General features: G+C 43.0%; 1 protein-coding gene across 2 annotated transcripts in view; it reads left to right on the top strand.

Moving 5' to 3' along the window:
- The window catches only part of LOC146829570 (vascular endothelial growth factor receptor kdr-like), a 579398-nt gene that overhangs the window by 483856 nt on the left and 76561 nt on the right, over window positions 1-18981 (top strand). For both annotated transcript variants that reach the window (XM_085608274.1, XM_085608273.1), the window contains exons 25-28: window positions 7930-8029; window positions 8146-8251; window positions 13619-13743; window positions 15433-15511. In XM_085608274.1, the coding sequence (XP_085464400.1) occupies window positions 7930-8029; window positions 8146-8251; window positions 13619-13743; window positions 15433-15511 (410 nt within the window). The remainder of the gene's footprint in view (window positions 1-7929; window positions 8030-8145; window positions 8252-13618; window positions 13744-15432; window positions 15512-18981) is intronic.

Raw genomic sequence — 18981 nt, 5'->3', positions numbered from 1 at the left:
CCCCCTTTCAAGTAAACCATTTCTCCTCTCTCCTCAGATTGGTCAACTGTTGTAAGTAATCTAGGATTGGCTGGGCTACCCTAGCCACTCCAGTGCACTCTTACCAGTGTAGTGAATTACTATATATGTGAGTAAATCTGAGGGGGTTGATAGGCAGTCTACAAAGATGTGTATGCCCTGCCAGGAGTAGAGTAGCTCCTGCCGTGTCTGCCCACCTTCCACTGAGCACCCGCACGTGCGCATCACAGAACACTTAAGGGAAGATTTACTAAGATTTTATGCCGTGTGATGCAAATCAGCGCAAAATCTGTTTTTCCAGTTTACTTTCCAGCAGTCAACTTGTTTTGCTCTCGAAATAACTTGAAAGTAACACGAAGATGCGAATAGCGCTGCTTTGCATTTCTTAGTGCCAAGGGGGCGTACCTTGGGTGATGCATGGGTGTCCCTATGCAACCATTCAAGGTTTCTAACGCTAAACCCAATTTAATAAACAAAGTAGACACAAAACTGTGCCCTTTTAAAGTAGGCGTAAGGAAGGAGAAATGCTTTCATTTCTCCTTCCTTTTCAGACTTTGTGCGTGTGCTGCACAGCACACATACAAAGACGGAAAAGGGTTGAAGTCAATCTATGCATGGTATTTTGTACTGGAAGTGTACCCTTCCAGTACAAAACCTATGCTAGGCTTACGGAGACACCCTTGCACCATGGCGCAAAGGTGTCTCCGTGGCGCACAGCAGCTGATTTAAGCGCCGGCACTAGTTAGAGGGGAGGAGAGTTTCAGATTTCAACAAATTTGGCACTGTACTGCTCTCTCCTTCTCACGCAGCGCACCATTTACGGCTGCTGCACTGCGCGAGAACCTAGTAAGTCTGGCCCTAAGGGCATCATACGCTCAAGGCTGGAGTGTGGGACCAGCAGGCTCACAGATACCGCGTTGGCGTACACTAGACAGGAAGCAACATAGGATAAAACAGGTACTTTCAATTTAGAGTAGGCACCCTTCCAGTTAAGGCATTCACAAGTAATTGGTCCCTAACCAAGGATGTCAGATGTCATAACTGTTTAGATATGCCCGAATCTGTAGCACATGTGCTTTTCGTATGTCCTCTCTATGCTGCCCCCCGCCGTAGGTGGCTTAGACCCATTTGTCTCAGGTTGGCAACTCGAAATTATAAAGAAGCACTAAGGATACTGAGTTGCGATTGTTCACCTTATATAGCAGTGGCAGTGGCAAAGTTTTTAGGTTGGTCCTGGATAATACGCAGTCGAACGCTTACCCAACCTGCTGCTAGCTAGTATTTTCCATGAGCTAAGACACTTTTTATACCTAGTGACTCTTTTAGCTGATATTATTGTTTTAATTACATTTTCGACAGTAATTAATTGGATTTAATGGTTTTTTAAAGTTTGTATATAGTCTATGATATTTATTGTGTTGTATTTTATGTACTACTGTGCTTTTAAGACATACTGTTGAATAAAGCTTTTGAAATTGAATTGATAAAACAGGTTCACTTCTGCAAGTAAGCTTGCTCTCAACCCCAACTTTCCATCATGAGAGGCACCAGTATACAAACAGGACATAAACTTCACATTTGCAAATGTTTTTTTATTTTTTTGATTGGCTATCATTAGACGCTTTTTTCAAATAGCTGGTGAGGAATATTACGAAATGTCTGTTACCCACTCAGTGCCGCTTAATTCATTTAAAAATATATTATAAGATGCCAATATTTCCCCAATGCGAGGATCTGCCAGGGATGCCTGCTATTATAGCCCTTACGTTTTGAGCAATTACAAAGACTGATCTCCTTAGAGGGCAAGATGTTGCCTGTATCCCTTGGATGGGCTAATTAGCATATTTTTAATGACTGCTTTTTCAATTAGGAGCAAATGGCAGTAATCCATCTCTCTGCAATCTTTATCAGTTTTATGTTGTGGGCGCGTTAACTAGCAAGGGTAATTAAATAACCGCAATCTCCATGGGAGATTGTCTAACATGATGTAATTTTAATATGAAGGTAAACAATTTAAAGGAATCACCTTTAATAGAAAACTGCGGATAAACAGAAAAACTTCGCTTTGGTCGCAAAGTCTTTGGAAAAAAGTCCAGACAACTTGGTATTAGCTAAGGCTCTTGCAAAGGATGAAACTCCCATTCTCATAGCACACCTTACTCTCCATTGTACAAGCTGCCTTCCTCTCGCACGCTGATGGAGGCAAGATCCAGCTTTCGGGCCTCAATAAGTCCGGTATTGTGTTGTATTGTATCGCAGTAGTTATATAGCGCTTACTACCCCTATGTAGGGCACTGAAGTGCTTGCCTACACACATGCTACACCATGTAGGGTGTGTGGCTCCAAGGATGTTGTTTTGTTTTGATCCTATGTGGGAAGTGTTTCCATGTCGCGTATGATAATCACCGAGGTGTGGTCGTTATAATATGGGATACAGCGTGTAGCAGTGTGACGGATGATGAAGTGCCAGAGATAGATGCACAGTTTTATAGTTTTTTCAGAATGCTTGAAGCTTTGAACAGCTCTGCAGGTCTCTTTCTGGTATTTCTTATGCTATAGCCAGCTTAGCTGTTTACAGCACTGGGTTGTCTAATCTGAGATGTTGTGTATAGTTGTGGTCCTGAGCTGGCATGATTGGAAGGAAAGAGAAATGGAGAGATCTGCTGGTATGGACATTGTTATTATCATCCCATATCTTAGTGTCATTGTGAGATGTAAAGAAGTGGTCAGAGTGTACATATGTTTGGGACTTCCAGTGGTGGACTATATCAAAGTCCTCCGCAGTGTCCAGCAGTGTGTGAGAGATCTCTTCAGGTATTCTATGCTTGTTTGTTTGGTGATGTCTGTGGTTTTTAGCTGTACAGTACTGGTGATGGACAACTCTAGTAGTAGATATATCTTATGTGAATGTAAGAGGTATAAGTAGCAATTTGCTGCTGATCGCTGTGTATTATGGTCTTAAAATTATTATTTTGCCATAACTGTTATATATGCAAGTACATAAGTATACAATGCCACAGCAAACCATAAGTCAGCCCTTCTTAGCTTACCTGCATTGCAAAAGCAGCTTGCTTGTTAGGTTGTTTTCAATGTGTAGATTGTAAGCTGAAGATTGAGCTTGGAGGTGAGACTGTGTTTCTGAGCTCTGTTGCTGGTGCACTTATCCAGGAAATAGCCATGTTTTCACCTGTCTTCAAGGTCTATATGCTCCTGTGTGCTTCTGATGCCGGCTGGTAGTCAGTTTCAGAGTTTGGCAACTTGTACTGAGAAAGCAGTGCCTCCCACATATTGCTTATGGTAAGGTGGTATGATGATAAGTGGTTGTGAGAAGTTGGCCTGGCATATGCTGGTCACTAGTTATAGTGGCCAGCTTGCACCAGTCCAATTCGACTCTTATGGTAGATAGGTTTAAGACAACCTTTTAAAGAAAGCTATCCTAGTGGTAGCTGTGGAGAGCAGCCTTCAGGCTAAGTCTCAGAGGAGTGTAAAGCAGCTTGTTTTACCTTATAATCTCTTGAATTACCAAATGAAAGGACACCACACAGGTATATATATCAAATATATATGTATTTGTTTCTAGACACACTCTACTAATCTCTTTATGAGATGAGAAGTCAGGAACACATTCAAATATCAATGATTGACAATAAATTAAGCACAAATATGGCTGGGGCCCTAGGGGCGTACCAGACCATATACTAAAAAAGAGGTTTAGGAAAGTCGACTTGCAGAATGACAAGGCCTAAGGCCTGTAGAATCGCTGGGACTTCACTACTACAGTGAAAGCAGGTAAACAGACCCACGGGAGACGCATGCAGTGTGTGAACACATCCGCGGGTTCCCTATTGATTATAATGGAGCAAGTCGCGGTTTGATTTTTAAAGTTTTAGGGTACTTCGAGGAAGTTTACAAGCAAGCCACTTACAAGGTAAGTAATTCGAGGGCCAACACACACTAGGGCACCGGAGTGCATGAGTTACCTCACCCAGGAAAGCCGGGTGCATAGGTGTCTTTTGGTGTCGGATCGCGTCGCTGTTTTCTATGGAGACCAAAGAAGACTTGCTGCTTGCGGCGACTGAAGAAGTGTCCGGTGGAATCCAAGGGTGGATTCACGATGCAGATGACCCGAAAATTGAAGGGACAGTGTTCACAGTCACTTGCCAGATGGATGCCCACGGTTGTCATTTCAGGTGATTTCAGGTGATCAAGGGTGTTTTGACTCTTCGCTCACGAGGTTCAGGAAGGATCGACGATGACCTGGATTTGGAGTGCTCCATAATGTCTGCAGCTGACTGCGGTGTCAGCAACCAGATTGGAGCCAACAAGCCTTGGCAACAGCAAGTCTCGTGTAGAGTGAAGAAAGTCGATGGTGCAGACCAGCAACGTCTGAGGGACTCAACCAGCAAAGATGAGTGAGAGCAGGCCTGGAGCAACCACGGGAGCCCTTTGAGTTGATAAGAAAGCCTTCGGGGGACCCACAAGCCAATGGGCAAGGGATCACAAAGACGCCTCTTGAGGAAATGCTTCACAGGAGCCCACGGTCACTCGGGATGGGGTAGGCCTCTGATTTTCGCTGCAAAACCTGCTGGAGGCTTGGGCCACAAGTGGTCCAAAGCACAAGTTCGTAGAACATCGTGAAGGGGTTGCACTTGACAATAGTGCACGGTACCCGGGTATTGCTGTTCCTCGTCACTAGTGGGGTCCACTCGCCTCAGCTCTGCTGGGGACTCACAATGGCCATCGAGAAGTCAGGAAATCCACTTCCGGGCTGCAGGGACTTCGGACTCTAGCGGGAGCGGGAAAGTTTGCGACCGTTGATTAGAGTTTCTGGTGCCTGCCAAGCAGGGCGGTCACTCCTTGACTCCAAGGGACATTCTTCTGTCTTCCAAAGGTAGTGGAGCGTCGAAGGGCCAGGATTCTTCTTTGTAGAGCGTCGTCCAGGGTTATCTGTTTTTCAATGGCAAAGTTTGCTATCTTATACTGAAGATAGGGGAGGGACTTGCTCTTTGACCACTCCTCTGGGAGGGTCAGGGTAGGGGGTGGTTACACCCACTTCCCTTTGTCCAGTTTCGTGCCAGAGCAGGGACAGGTAGCCCCTGAACCGGTTTGAGCTGGCATATGCACAGAGGAGCCTACTGCTCCCCCAGTGCAGGACTTCAAAGCACTCTAGAAGTGCACCCACCCAGCTCCAATACACTAAATCCTGTCTGGAAAGTGGTGACACCTCCCTGTGACAGGATGCCTATTGTTGGGCCTCCTCCACTGCGAGTTTCAGTCAGCAGCAGGAGGGCAGCCCAGTGTCTGTGCTGGTGGCATCCATTTTGTGATGCCAGGGCTCTTTCAGGTTTCTACCGTGTTACCACAGTAGGTACATGTCGTCCCCTCTAGAAGGGTGGGATCATACTCCCACACCAGTTACTAGTGTAGGGGTATGATTCCAAGTTGTTTGACACCAAGCTCGACATGTTTTGAGGCAGTCATTCCAGAGTTAGCATTAACCGGGAGATTATAATGCACTTAAGAGTATATGGTTTAACCGCATCCACAAACAGCCACAAGGAATAGACCCTGCCAGCTGCAGAGGGGCCCTGCTCAGGCAGAGGCACCCCCTCACATTGTAAACCAAGCACCCTGCCCTCAGGATTGATAGGGCCTGCCATAGGGGTGGCTGATAGGTTTATATGTGTGTGTATGGTGAGATATAGAAACCTATACCTCAGTGAGGAGTGCTAACACTACCTCATCCAGGCTGCAGGAGCAGACCTGTGGTGTCAGATTGAGTCTGCTTCCCAGGGGTGGCATAATACATGCTGCAGCCCCTGGTAGGCCTGTGAAGTGCCTATGCCCTAGGTACCTAAGGTATCATATACTAGGGGCTCATAAGGTACCACAGTATCCAATCACTAGTGCATCTAATATGCACACCAATTCGTTTAGAGAGAACAGAGAGACTGGGGCCCTGATTAGCAGGGACCCAGCCTGACTATAGCCAGAAACCAGTGTATACATCAGAAAAAAAGTGGGGGCAACATAAGTGCAGATCCTACTCTCCTACAGTGGTGCAAGCCTGGAGCGCAGTGTTCTGTTTTGTTTTCTCATCCTCTTACTGCCACACACTCCGCCTGCTTCAAAAGATTTCTAAGTGGATTCCCACCGAGTCCAGAAGAACAGTCACCCAGGAGCTCATCATCAGCACATTGACTACTGCAACTCACTCTACGCCAGCACCAACCAGAAGCTCCAAAATAAATTGCACAGAATACAGAGCGCCGCCTCAAGACTTATCCTGGACATCCCCTGCTGCAGCCACATTGCCAATCACCTGAGAAACCTCAACAAAAGAATCACCGTCAAGCACCTTATGCACGCATACAAGGCCATCCACAATATCAGACCTGCATACCTCAACCAGCGCCTCTCGTTCTACACTCCCACCATACACCTCCGCTCCACCAACGTGGCCCTGGCCACTATACCATGGATCAGCAAGACCGCGGCCCGAGGAAGATCCTTCTCCTACTTCGCCGCAAAGACCTGGAACTCTCTTCCTCTACATCTCGAGCAATCACCCTCACTGTTTTAATTCAGGAAGAACCTCAAGACCTGGCTCTTCGACTGAACTGACTTGTCGACTGAACTGCAGAACTCACCCCTTAGTGCCCTGAGACCCTAAAGGGTGATTAGCCAGGCTCTATAAGAACCCTGATTGATTGGTTTGTATTGCTTGAATTTAACATACAGGTATTGCGGTCTTTTTCTTTAAGAGGCTCTGAGAAGAAGGCAGAGTGCCTCGAACATTGCCCTTCTAGCTATAGGTAACCAGTGGAGCGGGATTGCAGGATTGTAGTCCTACAAAGCAACATTCAAGAAGGCCTATTGTTGGGGATTGTTACAGATGCAAGCCTGGGTCTATAAAGCTATGGTCGATAGTGTGATGGTCTTTCTCAAATTAGTATATACATTTAGCAGTGCCATCTCGCCAATTGTTCAAAACTCTTAAGTTTGTGCAGTGAAGAATCGCCATGTGGTCACATAATGGGATTGTCCTGTAATGTAAATCTTAATTGTGTATATTCATTTATACAAAACTTTTTAAAAAGTGTTGTGCAGATTCTGGAAAATAAGTTACAGTATAGTTAACATCCTTGGTGGAGTGGTACCAGAATACCGCGCACCACAAACATATTGCCCAATAGTACATAAAGAAAATCTACACCTACTGGGCCGATATTTTTGATAATGATATTCAGGACATGATATCAATGTCAGACATTATTTTTGTCAACAATAATCTGACATACACCTATTATGATGGAAGAGTTTGCATAAATAAGTCACAAATAACAGAAAATTGGGAGGGAAAGAAATTATGATTTGAGTTGGGTTTGGAGGTGTAATTGAACAGGTTAAGAATTACATGTAGAGGAAGAGTGTTGCAAAGATTAGGAGCCTGTTACATCAACATTTACACCACTACAGACAAAAAACACGCGGAAAACTCATTTGCCCAATGTTGATACTTTTGCAATCAGATTTTGGTACAGCCCGTACCATGGATGATTTTCCAAATTAATTATAATGTATGAATAACACTTAAAAATATATATAGCAAACTGATTTTGTTATATTTTGCTCCTTCTGCAATATAAAAGGCAAACAAACTGATTTTGCTTCACCCGTAGATCCATATTACACATTTGAAAAGGGGAGGAAATGTATCTTATTCTTATAATAGTTGTGTGCACTTGCAATTATGTAAACAAGAAATCTGTTTACACCATGTATTGACCTGATACAACTAACAATACTTCAAGTCCATATTCCAAAAGCAGCAAAAATGGTGCAAATGGTTTTTTTGTTTTTTGAGGGTAAAGGTGCTGATCCACCTACATGTGTTCCTTCTTGCCATAGGTGCTTCGCCATATCCAGGAGTGCACATCGATGAAGACTTCTGCCGCCGACTCAAAGAAGGAACGCGTATGAGGCCTCCTGAGTACACCACACCCGAGATGTGAGTGCATCATACATGATGGAATGGACTGGGAGGACTATCATATCACATCCCTACACCCAAATCTCATAATCCCTGCTCAGAATTAAAGATGATCCCCTGCTGTTTCTTCACAGGTACCAGACCATGCTTGACTGCTGGGAGGGCATCCCGACCGAGAGACCCACCTTCACAGATTTGGTGGAGCGACTCGGAGACCTTCTCCAGCAAAATGTGCAACAGGTCCGATATTAACAAACGTTTTAAAATATACTTTTTATATTGTGTTTGTGACCTGAAACACAGGGTCTGATTCACAGAGGATAATATACATGTGTGTGTGTATATATATATATATATTTTTTTTTTTTTTTTTTTCTTTTTTTTCAACAATGTGGTTCCAGCTGGAGCGCGCAGCAGCGGGTGCAGGCGTTGGGCCGAACCAGTGGCCAAGGTTGAAGTTTTAGAAACAAAGAACTCCGCACTCTGGAGTATTGTGCTGTATCTGTTTTAATTAGAATACAGAGCCAGTCTGTCACACCGACGTGTTTCGGCCAACCAGGCCTTTTTCATATATATATATATAGATATACACAGCAACTCTACTCATTTCTGCTGTTCACCATTTCCGAGTGGAGATTTGCACCTAAGTGCGAACTTAAGTGTTTCCACTAACTTAAATCAGGGAAGAGGGAACCTCTTCAAACATAATTTATGAGTGTACTGTTACCACTAGTAACTTTTGACCAGTTGCTGAAGATATATGCCATCAAGAAGGAGTACTTCCTATTGGAAAGTACAGAGAAAGTTCTAAAGATGTATTATTCTTTAAAAAGATTTAACATATTTTAATATCTACAGTAAATGTAACTAGTAAAATAAAAAGTTACAGCATATTAACTCAAAACATTACATGATTATTGAATAATACACTTATTTAAACATATTATTTCATTTTAATGTATACATATTCATTTTTAAACAATAATTTAATCAAGTAGCGACCCTCACTTACATTTTTATCTTATGTAATATTTAATACATTTAGTTAATAGTCATGCATTTGATTAATGTAAACATATTTTTAAAAGTTTAATTAATAAACATATTAGAGTTTACCTTTTTTATCAAGTCTACTATTTTTATTATTAAAACATATATATATATATATGTATGTATTATCTACTGGCGGTCGCCAGTAGATAGTTATAGTTAGGACCGTGTTTCCATAGGAAATCCGCAACATTCTATTTGGAATAACTTTGGCGCCGATTGATGAATCCTCGCGAAATTCTCCAAATAGGTGGGGCGCTCCGCTCCGCTCCTTCCCTGAAAGTCTCGGGGGGATTCGTCAAGCGGGGGCTGAGAAAAAGGGGGGGTCTCAAAACGCGTTTTCCCCATGCATTTTTCCATAGGACCTTTAGTCCGAGCTACAGCCCGAACGGCTGAACATAATTACTTGAAATTTGGCAGAGAGGTAGCCCTCAGGTCAGGGATGTGCCTTTTGTGTAAATCTGTTCAGTATTTCCGGAGAAAATAGCATTTAAATCAATATATATGTCTATAGGCGCGCTCCGAGCGCGTACCGTAAGCTTACCGTACGCGCACGCCGCCGTGCACGAGCGCGATTCTGATTGGTTGTTAGATCTTAGTAAACATTCGAATCGGTCGAAACCAGGAAGTGTCGGCCGCCATTTTGTCTCTCGGACTCTGAGGGGGGGTGAAAAACAAAGGTGGATAACGTGAAAAGGGGGCAGGCTGGACAGTTCCTGACCCCCTAGCCTTGGTCAGGGGGGCCCAGAAGGACCCCCAAGGGCAAAAATGTATTTACATTTTTTTTCGAAAAATCGCGGAATGCGCGCAGCGTATGCGCACGGCGTAAACGGAAAATTTCGCGAACTTCACGTAACGATTACGCGTACCGTACGCGCACGGCAAAAAAAAAATTTGAATAAGAAAGCTTAAAAAAAAATAAAAAAAATTGTGAGGTAAGGTTGGCTCTTAAAAGAGCCGTTGGGTTAATACAGGGATAGAGGAAAGAAAGAATGGGAATATTATGAGCGTCTACAAACGTGCTGGTCTATCTTATTGTTAATAAGGGAAACACTGGTCTCCCCAGAAACAATAAGACCACAACACGTTGTACACCTCATTGAAACCCTCCGAAATCGAGGGTTAATGTCCAGAGGAGCTGAAGAAGGTGATGCTCCCACCTCAGAGGAAGGGCTCAGCTGAGCTGCCGATGATGTACTCGGCTGAGCTTCTGAGGTTGGGCTCCGTCTGACTTACTGAAGAGTTTTCTCCAGTATGTCGAGCAAAGGTCCTGGGATGTTTATCCCTAAGGTGTCTCATCATAGAGTGATTTCCAAAGGAATACTTCTTCCTTGGATTTCCTCTAGATAAAACACGGTCACAAAGTGTGCAAGTGACCAATGGAGCATTGACCTTTTTCTGCCCCTCTGGAAAAGTAAAATACTCCCACACAAAAGAATCCTTTTGTTTCCTCCTTCTCTGTATGATGATGGTGCTGCTAGCCTCACTCTCAGAAGAGGTCTGCTGTTCTGCCATTGTATCTCAATGTCAATTCAGCTCCTTCTCCTAGGGGATCTCAAGCAGTAATGAGGGGAATGGGTGTGGTGTTGGAAGTTTCTGGAACTGAAAGTAGTTTAAACCAATGAAAAGTGTTCTTTGTGGATCACATGACCTACCGTGCGCGCTCCGTAAGCTTACGTTACGCGCTCCGTAAGCTTACGCTACGCGCTCGTAAACAAGTACGCATGCGCAAACGTGACGTATATATGCGCTTACGGAGCGCGTACGTATGCCGCTCTCGCGCATGCGCATTACACGCACCTGCGTAACCGCGACGTTGGATCCGCGCAACGCGCATGCGTGTACGCGTTGCCGAAGAAGTAAGCATGCGTACGTACATCACGTACGTATTACGTAAGCGCACCGTACTTATGACGTACGGAGCGCGTAGCGTCAGCTTACCGTACGCGCACGGCAAAAAATCCATAAAAAAAAAATAATAAAATAACTTAGCATTTAAAAAAACGTACAAATTCACTGAAAAAACCATAGGTTACACACACGTTATAGTTAGGAATTAGCATTTAAAAAACCTTGCTAATTCACTGAAAAAACCATAGGTTTCACACATGTTATAGTTAGCTGGACATTTCACTCGTGAAAAACCAATGAAATTCCCCCGTTATAGTTAGTGCACGCAACTATAACTCACGCGACCGCAATCCTCTGCTGATGACGTCAGATATTACATCACTGATGACATATGTGTTTTTCTGAAAAAAAAAATTGTAATATATGTATAGCTAAAAATTAATGGAAGAAGACATGGGTAAATAAGTGTCTAAATACAGTGATGTAATATCTGACGTCATCAGCAGAGGATTGCGGTCGCGTGAGTTATAGTTGCGTGCACTAACTATAACGGGGGAATTTCATTGGTTTTTCACGAGTGAAATGTCCAGCTAACTATAACATGTGTGAAACCTATGGTTTTTTCAGTGAATATAGATATATATATATATGATAGATAGATAGATAGATAGATAGATAGATAGATAGATAGATAGATAGATAGATAGATAGATAGATAGATAGATAGATAGATAGATAGATAGATAGATAGATACAAGCACACACACACACACATTTATATGTATATCTCATCCACCTCCGCTCCTTCCTGGAAAATTACGGGTTTCTCAGTCAAGCAGGGGCCAATAAAAGGGGGAATCCCAAAATGTATAACATTTATTTAAAACAAAGTTAAACAAGTATGGTAAATGTGCAGAGGAACATGGCACTATCAGTATGATATGGCTTCAAAAGCTAAGAAAATGATTAATCTTGAACGTCCATATAATTGGCAGATGTTTTAAATTCTACATGGTTAAATGTTTTTTTTTAAAGTTGTTTAAACAAGTACAGTAATTAAGCATTATACATTCTAATATTTTTTTTAACTGATTAACAATGTGCAAAGTTGTTTCCAACAAAACCTGTAGCATTGTGTACATTATAAGTTGTGCATAAGTGTTTAATTGCTGAAATTATACGCATGTATATTTGAAATGTTTTCATTTAAACAATTTTAGTGAGTAAAAAATTCTGATACGGAATTCTTCCAGTACTCACTATCCCTCACATGCCCGCTATGCAATGGCACAATACAATTATTGCTTCTAAACTGTTTTGATATTCTTCGCTATTAATCTTTTTCCTGGTTCATTCAAAATGGTCAGAATGTATCTATTTACTTGTAATATCTCACATTAGATTTTTAGAAAGAATTCAAATTTTCCTCCTGTAACCAGTATTTACAGATGTAGTGTGAGGCCTTTTTGGGATGTCCCTATCAGATATAACAAGTACTGTCAGGGATGACACATTTAATAATCCTTCCTAGCTTCAAAGATTCCACATCTGCCAGATGCGGGTCTATCTTCACAGCGTCTAGTGTGTTTGGTAGATTGCGTGTGAAGGATTCATCACAAGCCTGTAAAAATGATAAATCATACATATAGGAGTTTTTTTCACAGCGCTCTTTAGAAAAGGTTGAGGTTTCCAAAGATGACAATTCACGGTACTCTCTGAAGGACTTGACCCGGGAAGCACTCAGGGTCCCATGATTATAAGTTAAATTGACAAAAAAAGGAAGAAAACGGTTTTGACAAGCCTTTTTTGTTTGACTAGTTTTTATAAATATTTCACCTTGAATGGCATTCACCAGGTTGATGAAACCAACGTGGTCAATGTCCTTCTTGGTGAAAATTCCAAAAAGTAGTTTGCTTGTCCCCAAATATTTTCTTCCGTCATGAACCATCCTCTGTCTTTTATCAGGGACTATAGGGGAAGGATCCCCCATATAGTCCTATCATTAACCCCACACATCAAAAAATTATAAAATCTGAGTGTATTAAATGGGCCGACCTATCCAACCCTGCCCACTTTCTCGCCGCCGTCCCGATTCGCCCTCTGGGTCATTCCTATTTAGTCCACCCCACTACATCTCTCTTACTCCCCCTTTCTTTTTTTCTCATTTAACATTTTCTACTCCATCTCCCCACCTCCCCACTCATCCCTACCCCTAGTGATGTCTGTGTGGTCTCTCCTCCCCTCTTTCCCGCTTTTGTTTTATTTACTTCACACCCCTACCACTGTTTCCCTCCTTCTACTTTTAGTACATAATCCTGTCTTCTTTTTCGCCTTTGTCTTCTACTGCTGTATTCTTCTCTTCCTCCTTTCTGCCTTCATCTTACTTTTCATGTCTGGGTCAAAGGAGACCTACAAAAAGACTTCTGTGACCCTCATTTTCTTTTCCCATTGACCTCTCTGACCTTTTTTAAAAATGCTTATTGTTACAAACCTTAAGAATCTAAAGAAATGTTTACATTTTTTGTATATACAGGATTTGAGCTTCCAACTCGGGTTTCGTATAATGCTTTACTAAAGTGATGGGATTTTTATGGAAAAAGTATTTCGTTATCATGGCAATTCATCATTCGACCAATCTTCCACAGATATCACAGTTGTCTGAAAGTGTCTGCACAGATTGACTCACTATTGTTTTGTACCACACAGGATGGAAAAGACTATATCCCACTGAACACTGCCCTATGTCTGGAAGGAGAGCGTAGATCCAAGCTTTCCACGGTGGAAGAGAATGTGAGGCTTTCCATCGGCCGCTGGAGCATTATGGACACTAGGTAAGGGAAACCAATTCAGCCATAGTATCTGCAGGATTAGGAAGAGTTGGGATTTCATCTTGTGAACATCCATTGTCAAAGTCTACTATGTTTTTTACTGCTACTTGCTTGTAACAGTTGCGAGAATTAAATATGCAGACAATTGCTCATGGCATTCCTCTCTTTAAGAACAAAAACAGGATCTAGGCATTGGTTTTAAGGAGGTAGGCACCTCTTAGCCATCAGACAACAAATGGGAGTCTTCAAACCCTGAGTAGGTTTTAGGCAGGATATCCAGAAGGGGCTGGAAGGGGAACACAGTTTTGTATATGCTTTAATAGACAGTACGAATTCTCTAACAACTTGTTAATGTTAACGACCCCCAGAAGCACTGAAACCCCTCTGTAAGGCTGCTACAATAGTGTGAATGGCTTCGGGCCTGCAATTGTAGCCTGACTGCAGCAACCTAGGACCTGCAGTATGACCTGTCAAAATAATCCTTTATAACAGGTAAATACTTCCATTTTAAATATTAGCAAGACACACCTATGTAAGTCTTGTAGCCCACAAGGTAGGGTGCATGGTATTTAAAAGTAGGACATGTAGAACATTAATGTTGCATTGTCCCCTACACTGAGAAGGCCCTAAAAGCAGTTTTCGCTGAGGCAGGCTTAGCTGTCCTATATAGAAAAGCAGAGTACAGATTAAAATACGAATACTGTATCTCATGAATGATACTAGCTGTTGTGGGTACAGAGCCTGCTTGTCACTGGATTTTGGTGGGTAGGTGGACACTGGCGATTACCATACACACTTCCAGCCTTCAGTTTATTGTGGCCGCAGACCTTCATCATCTTAGATTTTACCTTGCACTTTGCATTTTGGGCCTATTTGCAGTAAAGCAAACAGGAACTACTGAAAAGGTAGATAGGCCAGGGCCCAAGTACAATTACTCTATTGGTCAGAGAGGGACTAGGGGGTGCTTCAGTATGTCCCCCACCCACAGGCTAGTTAACCCTATGAAGCTGGACCCTCACCCAGTAATTGTGTTGTATTAAATTGTTTTTCTATGAAATCACACATCCATATTCTACAGAAGATTGAAAGTAGACCCCCTGGGATTTGAGAGTGTATGTAAGTTACGGAGGCGGTTAGCTCACTGTATGTTCTTACCTGAAACTGTCAATTGTCTTCTCAAGACACAGGCAGAGTAGTTTGGTTAGATAAATTCTTTTCGCTGAAACACGACAAGGCCTGCTCAGCTTTCCCACTTTCCACAGTGTGTAAAATAAATACCATTAAGTTATGTAGTAGTAATACATGTATTTCACGGTGTTTAGAAAGCAAAGAAGCAGTATAAAGTGCTATAAAAAGACAAGTTAACATTATTATTAGGATGCTTACCAGCGACAGTACTTACAAAACCAAGTCAACAAATGAAAGGTTTTGAGGCACTGGGCATCTCTCCCAAATCCACGTTTCAGACGTCAGTGCTCATGCATCACAATCTAATTAGAACCAGTGTGTATCTGCTTTATTCCGCCACTTTCTGGAATATTATGCTGTGTGCAGGCAAATAACAAACCACAGGGTGCTGAGGCTCCAAAGGCAGCAAGATAACTGTGGGGTGGTGGACAACAGCTGACGCCGGGAAAGGGTGCCTGTGTCACATCACCCCTGGCCCTGACGTCTCCATTTTCTTGTTTTCAGTGATATCGCCAAGAAGCGACCACTGAGTGTGAAGACGTTTGATGAGGTGCCAGTGGTGAAAGGGAAGGCTGTGCACGAGGTAAGCTTCCCCACCCCGACTGCCACTGTAATCCTTTTCTGGCAGTATTCTGTAGTACATTTTTAGTATTGTCAGTTCTAGGAATGTTCCTTCTTCTGTATTCTAAGTTTACCTGTAATTCTAAGTTCTCTTCCACGGCAGTTGCGAGTTGCTTCTGTCGTAGAGAGTCCGCTCTTGTTATTTCCACCCAGGTTGAAATAAACCTCATCCACCATTGATAGCAGTCTGACGACTATTCCTTTACAATATATTCACATAGGAGTCTAACCTGGAAGGGCTGGACATGAACACACCCTTCTAATGAGCCTGCCTATTGCCGTGCATGTGTGTCCTGCCTGTGTCCTTGCATCTGAGCACCCGCCTCTACCCGTACATGTCTCCTGGTTGCTCTACGCAAGCCTATATTGTAGTCCCTCTTCCCTTTCCATTACTCCTGCCAGTATTTCTCCTTGTCTGTTTTCTTACGTTCTGTTTTTTCCTGTTTTGCTACTTTGATTCTGATAAACGTTCTCAAATTGTTCAAGGTCAAGCAATTATAGTATTTTTGAAATTCAGCAGATTAGATTTTTACCAGCCTGGGGTGATTGTACTGGCGTTTTCAATTTTGTTTTCCCGGTGAATGGAGAAAGCCTACTTCTGGCGGGCCCTTCACAAACCTTACTGCCCCTGAGCAAGGAGCATTATTCGATATGTGTATTGTTTGTGTGCATCAAGGTATTCTTATGTATGTGAACAACTACTGGGTATATATGGAGCAAGTGACCAGCAGAATGCATGCTCAGACTGGGGATCTGCCGCTCTGCACCCACATACATATAAAAGAGGGGAACAAGGCAGAATAGGCAGGCGGCTCTGCATGTCCAAGCCATCAGCACTGGAAAGGTGTCCCAGTCCCCTGATGCTTCCCTTCATCGGCTGACCTTGACGGCTTGTACATGGCTCTTGTAAAGACACAGCAGTTTGTTATGCCAAGGCTGCTTCCCCATGCCTCCCTGTCTCACACTCTCCCTTGCAGCCCCCAAACCGTTGTGTCTCCTATTCTGGGCGCTGTGCTAGCTCTCTGTCACCTGCGCCCCCAAGCAGGTCCAGCGCCATATTGCAATGTCCTATGTCTGCCAGCCCACTAGCAGCGAGCTGAAGGCCAGGAGACGCTACTGTCTGGTCAGAGGAGGGTGAAAGAATAAAACTACAACTCTGTGGGCCTGATTCACAAAAGTAAACTTATACCAAAAGTAAATGGGGCATATTTACAAGGGCTTTATTTCCGCTTTTTGGCTTACAAAGCCAAAATAGCGGAGATAAAACCAGCGCCCTATTTACAAGAGGGTGCTAACATGAATAATAGCATGTTAGCACCCTTTTTCCCAACGCCTCCCTTTGCATCTCCAATGAGATGCAAAGTGGGCGTTACTGGAAAACCAGTGATGTTCCCTGCAAAAGGGCGATAACCTCGCTATCTCTGGACTTTTTATCGCCCTGGAGTAACGTGTTGTTAATAACGTGCTACCAGGGCGATAAATACCAGAGATAGCCTGCGATAATATCATTATCGCTAAGCATGGCCAGCAATAATTATCGCTGGCTGTTGTTAATATGCCCCTAAGTTTGGACATGAAGTCTAAGTTTAGAGCTAAAGTCTAACTTTACTACTACTAAAGTTAGACTTTTGGTCTAAGTTTAGACCAAAAGTCTAACTTTACTACTACAGAAGATAGACCTTGGGTCTAAGTTTAGACCAAAGTCTAAGTTTAGACCTAAAGTCTAATTTTACTACTACTAAAGTTAGACTTTTGGTCTAAGTTTAGACCAAAAGTCTAACTTTACTACTACAGAAGATAGACCTTGGGTCTAAGTTTAGACCAAAGTCTAAGTTTAGACCTAAAGTCTAATTTTACTACTACTAAAGTTAGACTTTTGGTGTAAGTTTAGACCAAAAGTCTAAGTTTAGACCTAAAGTCTAATTTTACTAGTACTAAACTTAGACTTCAGGTCCAAACTTAGACTTTTTGTCTAAGTTTACTTTTGTGAATCAGGTCCTGTATGTATATATATGCATGTGTATGTATGTGTGTGTGCATGTGTATGTGTACATTCACATGTGTGTGTTTGCACGTGAGTCTGGATTTAGAAAACTGTGTGTGTGTGTGTTTGTGTGTGTGTGGGCATGCCCATGCTGTGGGAACCAGCTTGGTCCCCGTAGCGTGGGTTAACCGTTTCAGAACCGAACAAACTCTATCTTTGTGAGGACCGGTGCGCTATGAGGACCTGTCCCCGTAGTGTGTTTAAGTGCTTTCGCGCGAGTACATCACACAAGTAAAAGCGCAGTTAGACTTGCTTCAGACCGCTTTATACCCTACCCGACTATCAAAGTGCATGTGGAGTTAAAATAGTAATTACACACTTCATTACGGTGTGTGTGTGTGTGTGTGTGTGTGTGTGTGTGTGTGTGTGCGCGTGTGCGTGTATATTAATAATTTCAGAAAGTTGCAGAGCAAAACTATCTGAAACTGCATATCCTCACACAAAACAGAGAAACTGGGAACAGGAAACCAGGGTAGAGGACAAGATAAACAAGCATTGGCATAGCCAATAGGTCTCGCCTTTGGGACCTTATAAGTGTTTAGCCATGCAACAGTTGCATAACTAAATACTTATAAGGTCCCAAAAGCGAGACCTATTGGCTATGCCAAGCGGCCGTGCGGCCGGGAAAGTTAAAGTAATCGCGGTAAAGCGCTGTGCGCGCGCCCGCGCACATGCACTGTAGCTCTAGGCTGGCCTGGTAGCACTTTTTGGAGCCCTCTCAATAAGTCTCGCCAGACCAGCGCATGCGCTGGGTCAGGCGAGACCTAAAAAAAAACACGTATCTTGTGCCTCAATGCTCTATCTGCAAGGAGTGAGAATGTATAGAAACATGTGCCAGAGCCATGATTAGAAACGCGGCCAGTGTCGCACCGCTCCTACCGTGGTGCTGCTCAGTTCCATCTCTGGAGCTCAGGTGAATCGTCCAAGATAAGCAGTGCTAGTGACCCCATCACTTCCCCCCACACGTATCAGACCTTTCCTGATAGAGATTTGTCTCGCTTAACTTATAATGTCAATAGAAATATTTTAATTTGGGCGACCTTATAAAATCTTCCAAATCTCATCCACATATACAGACAATTTCTTCCACCATTCTTTCCTTATACCACTGGTGAATGCTGTTATGTTAAACATCTTTTATAAAGTGCTTGTACACCCAAGCCGGTTTCCTGGTGCTGAGAGTTAAGCGTAAGTCACTCACTACAAGCCAAAGAGCTATGACCATAACTGGAAAAGCTTTGCAGCAGGCATGATTTACAAAGAATGAGCAGCAGGGTTCCAAGGCTGCGTCCAAGATGGAAAAAGAGCAACTCCTCAGCGTGTGTAAAATGGACCCCAGCCTCCAAGGGGTTCAGAGTTTACTCCAGAACTGTCGAATGTACCATTAC

This window comes from Triturus cristatus, chromosome 5_2, assembly GCF_964204655.1.
Source record: "Triturus cristatus chromosome 5_2, aTriCri1.1, whole genome shotgun sequence".
NCBI lineage: Eukaryota > Metazoa > Chordata > Amphibia > Caudata > Salamandridae > Triturus > Triturus cristatus.
Note: the sequence above shows the minus strand (reverse complement) of the source record. Positions and strands in the feature narration are given on the sequence as shown.